The sequence below is a fragment of the Typopeltis vanoorti genome, chromosome 15 (genome assembly GCF_054136105.1).
Source record: "Typopeltis vanoorti isolate ZY-2024b chromosome 15, IOZ_Tvanoo_1.0, whole genome shotgun sequence".
In the NCBI taxonomy this organism is placed as follows: Eukaryota; Metazoa; Arthropoda; class Arachnida; order Uropygi; family Thelyphonidae; genus Typopeltis; species Typopeltis vanoorti.
Genome location: NC_143563.1, coordinates 17,312,224 through 17,321,547, shown reverse-complemented (window position 1 = coordinate 17,321,547; position 9,324 = coordinate 17,312,224). Strand labels below are relative to the sequence as shown.

The 9,324-nt window shown below is 34.5% G+C and overlaps 1 protein-coding gene across 1 annotated transcript; it reads right to left on the bottom strand.

Moving 5' to 3' along the window:
- Positions 1 to 1,226: 1,226 nt before the first annotated feature.
- Positions 1,227 to 3,302, bottom strand: Ns3 (nucleostemin 3). The gene has a single exon (XM_090405157.1). The coding sequence runs from the start codon at positions 3,078 to 3,080 to the stop codon at positions 1,341 to 1,343; it is 1,740 nt and encodes a 579-aa protein (XP_090261283.1). The 5' UTR covers positions 3,081 to 3,302; the 3' UTR covers positions 1,227 to 1,340.
- Between the last annotated feature and the right edge of the window lie 6,022 nt (positions 3,303 to 9,324).

Genomic DNA, 9,324 nt, shown 5'->3' with positions numbered 1-9,324 from the left:
CAACAGACAAATTACAAAGTACTGTTGGTAGCAATACAAAAATGGCCTACATTGACTACAATTTCTTCAATAAATAATGTGTCGAAGTCTCCACATTGAATTTATACTGTGCAAACATTTAACATGTTCCCCATTTACACATATGTCAAGTTGTCTACCTAGTCATGAAGATACTTCACACACAAACTTTGTTTGCTTATACCTAGATAAAGGATTAAACAATATAATTTCTTGGCAACTTTAATTTAACAGATTGTGTATATTTTGAGAGCAAAGCTATGATGGGAATCTAGTTTCACAGTACTCTCACACAAGACGCAGGAATATAGCTTAAATTGTTTGGCACACCTTGATTTTTTGATATTTCATTATTTATGCAGGAATATAGCTTAAATTGTTTAGCATACCTTGATTTTTTGATATTTAATTATTTATGCAGGAATATAGCTTAAATTGTTTAGCATACCTTGATTTTTTGATATTTCATTAATAAAGGATTATCATTAAACATCATTCTGAAAGAATATAGATGTGAAAGGAATGGTTATATGGGGAGGATCAAATCACAAAGTAAATGAAATTTCTGAATTTTTCTTGTATTGATTTTCCATGGAATATTTAAAAAACAATAATAAAAATAACAATTTTAAATCAAGAAAAACATAAAATTGCTGAACAGAATGGGAAGGAATCCAATTAGTGATTTGGATTGGTTATTCAATTTTTAATGAAATTACAAAAATATAAATAAGTTTAACTAAAATTTAAAGACAAGACTATTGCTACCATAAAAAAGGTTGATAATCTGAGATAAGAAGAAAAGAAATTCTGAAAAGTGTTCATTAATTAATGATGACTCCTAACCTATATTAAGACCTAGCTAATCCTCTTAATAGCAAAGAAATCTGAGCAAAGGTATCAAATATTAATAATTATCAAATATAGGTTAAAAGTATATCAGTTAGTATAAAAATTGAAGAAAATTGATTATACTGATATACTTTTAATCTATTTAATATTTGGATTAGCATTGTTGATAAATAGGCAATTATTAGCATTGCAGATAAACAGGTGATAATTTATCAGCAATGCTAATTATGAGCCTCTTGATTAGATAGAATTCTATTGATTTAGTTATCAGTAAAAAGCCTGTTATTTTGAACCAATCATTTGAATTTCCTCAAAGATAATGTAATGTGGATGGCACTAAAAAAAGAATTTCATAAACAATCTGATCTCCATTTATTTAACAAACATCTACTATTTGTAGTTAACTGCTAGATTTTTGCATATTTTAAATTGTACATCTCATGTACATTATAATACACAAGTATAGCAAATTAATTATTTAGTTTTGAATAAACTCTTCGCAATTTCTCTTTTCTGTTTCGATTATGGTGCTTTTTCCATGGCTTTTCAGTTAACAAATTTGATGAATCGCCATGCAAATCAGAATTATTATTCTTTGGACAATATCCTGATATTGCTCTGAGTCCTTTGTGGTGAACTTGAATTGAAAGTTTCTCAAAGAATTGTTTGTCTAACTCTTCACTTGTTCCATTTATTTTATTCATCTGACTGCTTTTTGTAAACAAAGGGTGCCTGGGTAATGGAAATCTATGATACTTGGCCTGGTCAACACCAGGTGGTGCATGGCAATACAATATCTTTCCGTTTACAAAATCTTTTAATATATAGCGAGCTGAACGAGAATTGTTTGGCAAACCACCTTTGCTCATAAAGCCTCTCATATGGCTATATGCATTCAGAAACTTTTCAGTTAGAACATGATGTGGTTCATCCTCGTCCTCCGATAATAAAATTCCATAAGTTGATGCTAAAACATGGAGTGGTATTAAACTTACAACATATATCATAGGAGCCATGTAATTTGTCATTTGATCAATGGGAAGTATACCATTGATAATCATTTCAGCTTTGGTAGATACAAATGTTGGAAATACTAACCCTGGACAGTCACAGAGACAGAGAGATGGCTCCAACATTAATGTCTGAAAGTGCTTTGTTTTTCCAGGAGTAGCAGAAACAGAAACTTTTTTACAAGTAAGAAGTGAATTGATTGTACTACTCTTGCCTACATTTGGATAGCCAACTAATCCAACTGTTGTTATACCTTCTTTAACTTTTTCACCATGATGTAACGATTTTAGGGTCTCTATCAATTCTTCTCGAGTTAGAATTTTAAAGTCTTCGCTAGGCATTTTAAGTTCACTGTGATACTTAGGTGTTCTGCTTGAAATATCAGGAGCCTTTGCATTAGTTTTCTTCTGATTGGTTTCTACTTCTTGGTCACTAGAAACATCGTGACCCTGAGCCCTACTACATTCACTATCGGTGGCATTCTTTGAAGTGCTTTTGTCAAGGGCAGAAAAGAAAATCACATTTACTCCAGAAACATGGAAATAGTTCCTCCAACACTGTCTCTGCTGTTCTGTAAGAAAATCAGATTTGTTCATTAATAACAATGACATTTTTTCTTTGCATACTTCTTTTACATACTTTGTTAGGTCTTCACAGTAAAATAAAAGGGGATTACGAGCATCAACAATTTGAACAACAATGTCACTCATTTCAACAACTCTCCATAACTGTCTCCAAAATTCTAGGTTCCTCTCAAATGGTGTAAGTGGAATATTTTTGGTTTCTTCTAGTTCTGCCATGTGTCGTCTCCAGCATAAAAATTCTTCTTTTTCCTTTTCTTCTAATTCAGCAGGAGACATGCTTTTATTCCATGCAGGTCTCCTTGGAATACTGATCTGTTTGCATTCTTCTTGAAACTTTGCAGTCTCTTGATCTTGCTTCTTCGATAAAACATTAGCAGGCTCTACAATAGTAATGTTTAGTTTTTCCGCAGCAAATTCAGTTCCAGCTAACTCTGCAGTAGCCAAAAATTCTTCTAAGGAGTTTTCCTCCGTAACACTACGAAAATTTATCCTAGACCAATCGCCTTCCTCTGGAAGAACAGTATGCCGGGCTCCACTTTTAATTCCGCCTCTTGTGTGTAACTTCGCATGATTACGAATCAGTGTTCTTCCTAAGGGTTCACCTTTTTTACTCATATCGAATAAACAATAATTGTACACTCAATACGAATAGGATAATTTCAGTTCATTTTACAATAAATATATTTAGTTGTTTAAAATTTTAAAGATAACAATAATAAAAAAAATACTATCTTCATAGGACGGTATGAAACTCAGGCGTAAACCATCAAGCTTAACTTAAAACATATTATTACAAAATTTATTATGCAATATTTAAAACACGACGACGAACAGACATATTTCTTGATACGCTTCTGCCACCTATCGGATCCAGCCATCGTGAGGAAGAAAGCATGATAATTGAAAAGCTATGGAGAATCTGATCCCTAAAAAGTCATCAATTACTGTATTAATTTAAAAAATGCCAGTCCTCAGAAAATGCATAGATTCAAATATAGAATGTTTAATTGTTTATTCGCATTTAATAACATGCTATTAAACTCGAATAAACAATATTACATATGCTCGTGCATAGTCATATAGAACAGCACTTCCCAAACTATGGACCGCGACCCCCTTTGGGACCTTAGGTTTTGTTCAGGGGGGTCGTGAAATAATGAAAACAAATTTAAAATGTTTTAAGACTAAGTAGTTTTTTTTATCTTAAAAGAAAGATATTTAATTTTTATTATTTCTTTTTTGTTATTTTTTATATTTTAATGGAAAAAAAAATCACGGATTGGTGCGGGTTCACAAATTTTGCTTCCTGCGTATTTCGGCGCTTAATGAATATTAGTAAATATATGTTTATTCATATAAGTTTCATTTCAAAGCAGAAATCTAAGAATTGCAGTTTCAAATATTTCACCTGATAATGACTGTTTCTGTAGCAGTATTGAAACACACTCATCACATTAAATTGTTATTAAACTTCTTTTATTATTATTACATAGCACCTCCAGGAAGTCCAAAGACTCATCGAAGAAGGGCACCTACTCCACAACTTTCCATCTCCGCCACTGAATCCACCAACTACTATGTCCAACATCTACATCAACGCCATCTATCGCCGACCACACCACTAGTATTTTCACAGACAATCACATTATTACGTTTTTAATTCTTTCTTTATTACTAATCGTTTTACTTTTCATGTGCTTGTACTGCAAATGTATAATAACAATATATCTATCTATATAAAAATATAAGATACTGTGTGTGTAAGATGCTAAAAATGTAATATTTGCATTTGATTTTTGCAATATTCGCTGTGTGTGTTTTATTGAATATGAATACAATAAATATAATATATGTCTAAATTGAGATTTTTTTTCGAGGGGGGGGGCCGTGAAATATTTTAATTTTTCCAAAGGGGATCCTGACATCCAGAACTTTGGGAAGCACTGATATAGAAAATACACAATCAGTTAAGCCAGTAACTGAACCAAAGTAAATACTACTTAAAATATCAGATATTTGTATTTGACATTGCTAAACAAATAACAATATAACGCACGGCTACCAACATGGGAATAAACCGTTTATCACCCGCTTGGCATTCTATAAAAGCAAAGTGCAGTGCATGCTACGTTAATGATACCAAGAATTATATACTTGGTTTTAATCCTTTTCCCAAGGTAGCAAAACAAAGTTTTGCGCATGCAATATATTCACGTCTGAGTCACTTGTATATAGAGGCTAATGACTTCATATCACTTGCCTTGGTATGTATCCCATAATGCAAAGCACACTCCCTTTCCGACGTGTATGATGCTAGGCATAATGGGAAGGCCACTACCCAGGCCGGTTCTGACCTTTATTGAGGTCTCATCGGTGACCCAGGAGATATACCAAGGTTTTTTTTTTGGCTAGATGAAGATGGATGAAGCAACAATGCTTTCATATTCCCCTTTATCCGTATAACAAAATGTATGGATGGGGTATTATTGAGCTACAAGCTCTGGTCTTGGCGGGGGTAACAGCAATAGCTGAGCCGCTGTTAAAACTTCATTGACTACAGCATTGCCCAGAACGAATACCAAGGTTTGACATTTGGCATTAATGGCTTAAGGAGTGAGGCAAGATGCTTTTCATATTCCCCGCTATCTGTTATGCCTATAGTGAGGGAAAAATTTTGTGAGCAGTTTGCTCGCCCTGATTATCTATCGCTACAGGAAATTAAAATGTCTTTTGGTCTTTTATGTTTAAATATATCCGTTGCATCGTAGGCTACAGTTTGCTGAACTAGATCGTTGGGGTGTATGGACGTTTTTTAGAAAAACCTTTGTTGCTAAAGAATGTAGGAAAGAGAAACTATATGGAATATTTGTATCTCGATGAAGTTGCTTGGTTCTAACGAACCATGGAGCGTTTAGAATCATTCGTAAGCACTTATTTTGTAAACGTCGCAGTTTGAGGTTATTAGTGTTGGAGGTATGGCTCCAGGCTGGAAAAGCGTAAGTGACTATGGGACGAATCAGCAGCTGGTATAACAGCGATTTGATTCTGATGTTTAGCTTGCTGTTCCTGTTGATTAGGGGTTAGATCTGGGAAATGGCTTGAGATGCCTTTGCACACGTAGTCTTGATGTGTTGGTTAAAAGTTAATTATTTGTCAAGCACGACACCAAGCTTTTTTGTTTCTGTCTGCCAAGGGATTTTAGTATTGAATAGTAAGAAGCAGTGGCAGCCAGTGAAAATTAAAATTTTAAGTGGGGGGGGATGCATAAAAAAAAATGCTTTTTTTCCTAATCACTGACCAATTTATTAATAAATAAATTTACATATTAAAAAATTCCTTTATTAAAAATATTTCACCCTCACCACGCACAAACACCAATAATAAAAGTTTCGCATCTCATAAAAATAACGCGCGCAAGCATACAATACACTGCCCGAACGAGCAGTGCCGGAATCACTTGTAACTGCAATGACAAGCGTAAACGAATATCGACTAGTCTAGTTGCAATTGGCGCGATAATTCTGACACTGCGTTAGATCGCAGTGCATTTGTTTCGTGTAACGATAATTGAAAAAATATAATTATTTTCATATTTTCTACAGTGACACTAGTTCATAATTCAGCCTTGTATCTATAATAAATAAATAATTATATGCTATTGTAACAAAATAAAATAAGATTTACAAAAAATAGTTCACCCTCACCACGAACACGCACTAATAATAAAAGTTTCGTATCTCACAGAAATAACGCGCGCAAGCATACGATACACTTTCCAAACGAGCAGTGTCGGAATCACTTGTAGCATGCAATGAGAAGCGCAAAAGAATATCTGCGAGTCTAGCTGCAATTGGCCGAATGTGATAATTCCGACACTGCGTAAGATCGCAGTGCATTTGTTTCGTAATCTAAAGCGTTAATCGAACAAATCCAATTATTAACTATTCAATCAATGTCAAAACATAAGCTGTAACCTTTAAAATGTTGTATTGCATTTATATAATGTTGTAAGTATTGTTATTATTTATAAACAGAAGGAAAATTAAATTTTTTCATATTTTCCTTAAGAGTGCTGCAGTGTCGCAGTGCTCGAAGTGTCGAAGAGAATGGCTGAGCACTTTGGGGATTTACTTGTAGTCTCCATTTGATGAACCATTTCTATAACTTTAGAAGATTTTCTTGAAGCTTTTTAGTGACAATGCGTGGCCAAAGAGATCTGTCTAATAATGCTGTACCGTCCACATATAAGGCCATGATGGACGACAATCGGTTGTCCGGAATGTCTGATATGTATGTAAAGAACAGTAATGGAGCCAGTAGGGATCCCTGTGGCACTCCAGCCAAGTTATGGAGCTGGGATGATGTAGTATATTTATCTTGACTTGCATGCTTCTATTCTGTAGATATGATCTAACTAGGTGTACCATTTTCAGTGTGAGATACCGGCTGAGATAAATTTATGTAGCAATCCGAAGTGCCATATTTTGTCAAATGCTTTGGATAAATCAAAAAAAACCAGCTCCAGTGTATTGACGCCAGTTGTAGCTGGTGGTAATATATTCAACTGTCCTGAAGATTCGCTGGGTAGTACATGGTATTGCCGAAAACCAAATTGTTTTTTGGGAAGGTTGTTTAGTTCATTTACTGAAGCTTTAAGTCGTGAGAGGATGACCTTCTCTGCAACCTTACCCAGGTTGGAGATGAGACTGATTGGAAGATAATTGAGAGGTAGGTGTGGGGTACTTGCCTAGCTTATGTAAAGGGATTACATCAGCCAGTTTCCAAGTGGTAGGAAGATAGTGAAACATCAAGATTGCATTTATGATTATGGTCAGGTGCACTATAGCTTTTCAGCGCAGCAGCTTAATCACTTTATTTGTGATGCCATCTGGAACAGGAGCTTTTTTGTTCTTTAAAATTCTTCATGATATCATATATTTCAGCAGGTGATGGGGGTGCAATATGGTCAGCACCGTCGGAGTTTTTAACGAGTGTCTGACCTGTCTGTGAATTTTATACAAGTGATTGTAGTCTTGGTTTTCATATGAAGGTTTGCACTGCTCTTCTAAATTTTTTGCTATGGCTTCTGCCTTTTCTACGTCTGTGTGAACAATGCCCTGGCCAGAAAGTATAGGGAGAAGAAGCCTTTGATTCTGATATTCCTCAGTAGTCCCCAGATAGAGGATCGGTAAGTGAGATAAACGTTAACTTTTCTTCCCATAGTCGAACTATGTAAGCCTTGAGTGTATCTCTCACTGCCCCATTTAATCTGTTAAGAACTGTTTTGTCTTGTGGTGCACGGGTATTGTGAAACTTTTCCGTGCTTTTTTTTCCCCTCATCAAGTTCTTAATATCTTCAGGCAGACGACCAGGCTTGGGGGAAGATTTGTTGGAGGTAGCTGCCATTATAGCGTAGTTAATGTGTTGAATGAGGCTTGTGACTGCGGTTTCAAGATCTTCTTTTGAACGTATATGAGGAACAGGTCTAATGTAATCCCGTAGTACGTTTGACAATTTTTCCCACGATGAAAATCAGTGAGCAGGAGGAGACACTTATTCTTGTTTTCCCACCTGGAGCAGAATTGGGTTATGATCAGATGACAACTCGTTCAATGATTTTAGGCTGCACTGTAGTTTAATATTTTGCAGGATAGCTATATCCAGAATGTCATGAGTGCCAAACGTACTGAGATGACTTAGCTCGGTGCGGCCTGTCACCAAGGCCATATTCAGGGTGTGCAAACTGTCCTGTGGAACAGGGCCCCGCAAAGCGCAAAAAATTGAAAAAGAAAATCAAATAATTTTTTTAATTATTATATAAATTAATATTTTAATCATTATATAAAAATATTATTTTATAGAAAAATATATGTATATAATTTTACAACAAACTATTGTTGTTATAGTAAGCGAAATAAGATCGTAGCGCTAGAGCGGCAGTATTTGAAACTACTCTAAGATATATAATAATATCGTACAACTTACCGTTAAATAGAGAAAAGTGCATTTTAAAACAGGTGTTTTTAATAATTTTAAGGAGTTTTTTTTTATTTTAGTTTATGATTTTATTAACAAGTAAGTATATACACATACTGCCATGGCCATTTTTTTGTGACATTACTTGCAAAACATCTTAAAAAATATATTTTGTAAACTGGTTTTAGCTTATCCGACATCAGAATTTTTCTTCAATAGCAGTTATCAATCTATGTTAGATTTATTTATTTTCTAATATGATCTATGTTATATATATTTTATTTATCAGGTAAGCAATTTTGTTTTAATTTATTAACTTATTTTATAATTAAATGTATCGTATTTAATTCTAGAGTATGACTAGTCGTGAGAGAGGGATTATTATATTTTTCAACCTGGAAACTCGGGTCTTTCGTCCCGTAAACTCAAGAAAATCGACCGTAGTACCCACATTATTTCAGACAGTAACATATCTTGAGAGGGTTAGGTACCAAGAGATGGCAGCACTTGTCTGCCAGCCTCTTCATCGGTGGCTGCTATAATTAGTGATAGACATGGGCCAGATATCTCTGATTAGCTACCGGTGCAGATTGAACTGCCCACTCAGTCTCCAAAAGCTAGATGGGGTAAAAGGTCTCGCCTACTCACTGTAAGGGAATAAAAGGCGTTAGCTGATTTCTTTTTTGAAAATACCCAAGTGGGCATGAAAAACGAAAGCGAAAACAAGAAAAAGAAGTCGCTGAGGAACGTCAAAGAAATTCACTGTATAAATTCATGAAGTTGAACACATATATTTGTTCAGATATATCAGTTGATAATGGGAGTTCTGAAATAAGTACAAACAGTTCTTCGACTTCAACATTAATTAATAATAAGAGTTCTG

Excerpts from the sequence above, each read along its gene's own strand:
- Ns3 (XM_090405157.1), bottom strand. The coding sequence starts at position 3,080 with ATGAGTAAAAAAGGTGAACCCTTAGGAAGAACACTGATTCGTAATCAT.